At 40.4% G+C, this 1,449-nt stretch overlaps 1 protein-coding gene across 1 annotated transcript; it reads left to right on the forward strand.

Annotated features, from left to right (window-relative positions):
* The first annotated feature begins 441 nt into the window (after nucleotides 1-441).
* On the forward strand, nucleotides 442-984 carry LOC130966605 (serine/threonine-protein phosphatase 7 long form homolog). The gene has a single exon (XM_057891420.1). The coding sequence runs from the start codon at nucleotides 442-444 to the stop codon at nucleotides 982-984; it is 543 nt and encodes a 180-aa protein (XP_057747403.1).
* Nucleotides 985-1,449: the final 465 nt, after the last annotated feature.

The following is a 1,449-nucleotide window of genomic DNA, read 5'->3' on the forward strand; positions in this document are numbered from 1 at the left end:
TTACGTTAATATTTTTTGTCTCTTTTAATGATGGTCGTTATTACAACTATTAAACTAGATAGAGTGGTTAGATTAGTGGCTTAATAATCTATAGAGGTTTGATCGAGCAAGTTCTAATTTGGATAGTGGTTACAAATAAGTAGAAGGACGGGGAGTGGTGAAGATAATATGTAGTGAAACTTACTTAGAGTAAGACTAGTTAATGGAATCAATATTGTGAAATGGGTTGTTAGTAAAAATGTGTTGTTAGTATTAAACTTATTTTTATTAGGCCTAGTATGATGAAAACGTAAATTTATTTTGTGTTTGAACTCGTAACATTATATGGTTGTGTTTAATGGCATTATTTGGATTAGGAGATGCATTAGTTGATATTGTTATGTAAAAATATGTTGGGATGTGCGCTTAAGGGACAATTAGTTGAAATTATTTATCGGTAGCATGAGACGACAGCAGGGTATGCGCCTGAATGAGAGGATCGTTCTGTACTTGCAGATGGCTGGTTTATACCATCTTGCGAGACTGAACGAGACTTGGTTTAGGTTGGATGAGCTATTGATGAGTGCATTCGTGGAGAGATGGCGTCCGGAAGCACACATTCTATATGCCATTCGGGGAGTGCACAATTACATTGTAGGACGTAGCGTACTAGTTAGGGCTGCCAATCGATGGACAGTACGTCAGCAGATGCTTGACACAGTTAAAGCGATACATCGAGGGCGGTCGTCCAGCTTGGGTGTGATTCCAGGAGTTGTTGGGTGTATTGCCTCTAACAACACCGCTATTAGGAGGTATGCCCGGGCCTATATCATGATGCTTTTGGAGACTCAGCTATTTGGCAACAAGTCCGGCACTCGCCTGCGCATTCGATGGCTGCCATACGTGGCCAGGCTTGAGGACATGGGTGGGTACAGTTGGGGATCAGCTGCTCTGTCATGGTTATACCGGTGCATGTACCGTGTGGCGAATAGGAACGTTGTCTAGTTAGTCGGTCCATTGCAGCTGCTTCAGTCATGGATCTTCTGGCAGTTTCCTAGTTTCAGGACCGCTGGATATGATACTTTTCGTTGGCCTTTGGCCTCGAGGTAATGTTATATTTAAGTGCTATCTTTCTCTTTTATTTTTCAGAGTTATTTTCATTTAATGATAACGTGTATTTGGGGTTGCAGGTGGTCAGGTGATGAGCGGATAATTTATACGCTTTTTGGCATTGTTTTTAGATAGTTTTTAGTGTAATCTAGCTACTTTTAGGGATGTTTTCATTAGTTTTTATGCTAAATTTACATTTCTGGACTTTACTATGAGTTGGTGTATTTTTCTGTGATTTCAGGTAATTTCTGGCTGAAATTGAGGGACCTGAGCAAAACTCTTATAAGGAGGCTGACAAAGGACTGCTGATGCTGTTGGAATCTGACCTCCTTGCACTCGAAATAAATTTTCTAGAGCTAC

Source organism: Arachis stenosperma, chromosome 3 (genome assembly GCF_014773155.1).
Source record: "Arachis stenosperma cultivar V10309 chromosome 3, arast.V10309.gnm1.PFL2, whole genome shotgun sequence".
Taxonomy (NCBI): Eukaryota; Viridiplantae; Streptophyta; class Magnoliopsida; order Fabales; family Fabaceae; genus Arachis; species Arachis stenosperma.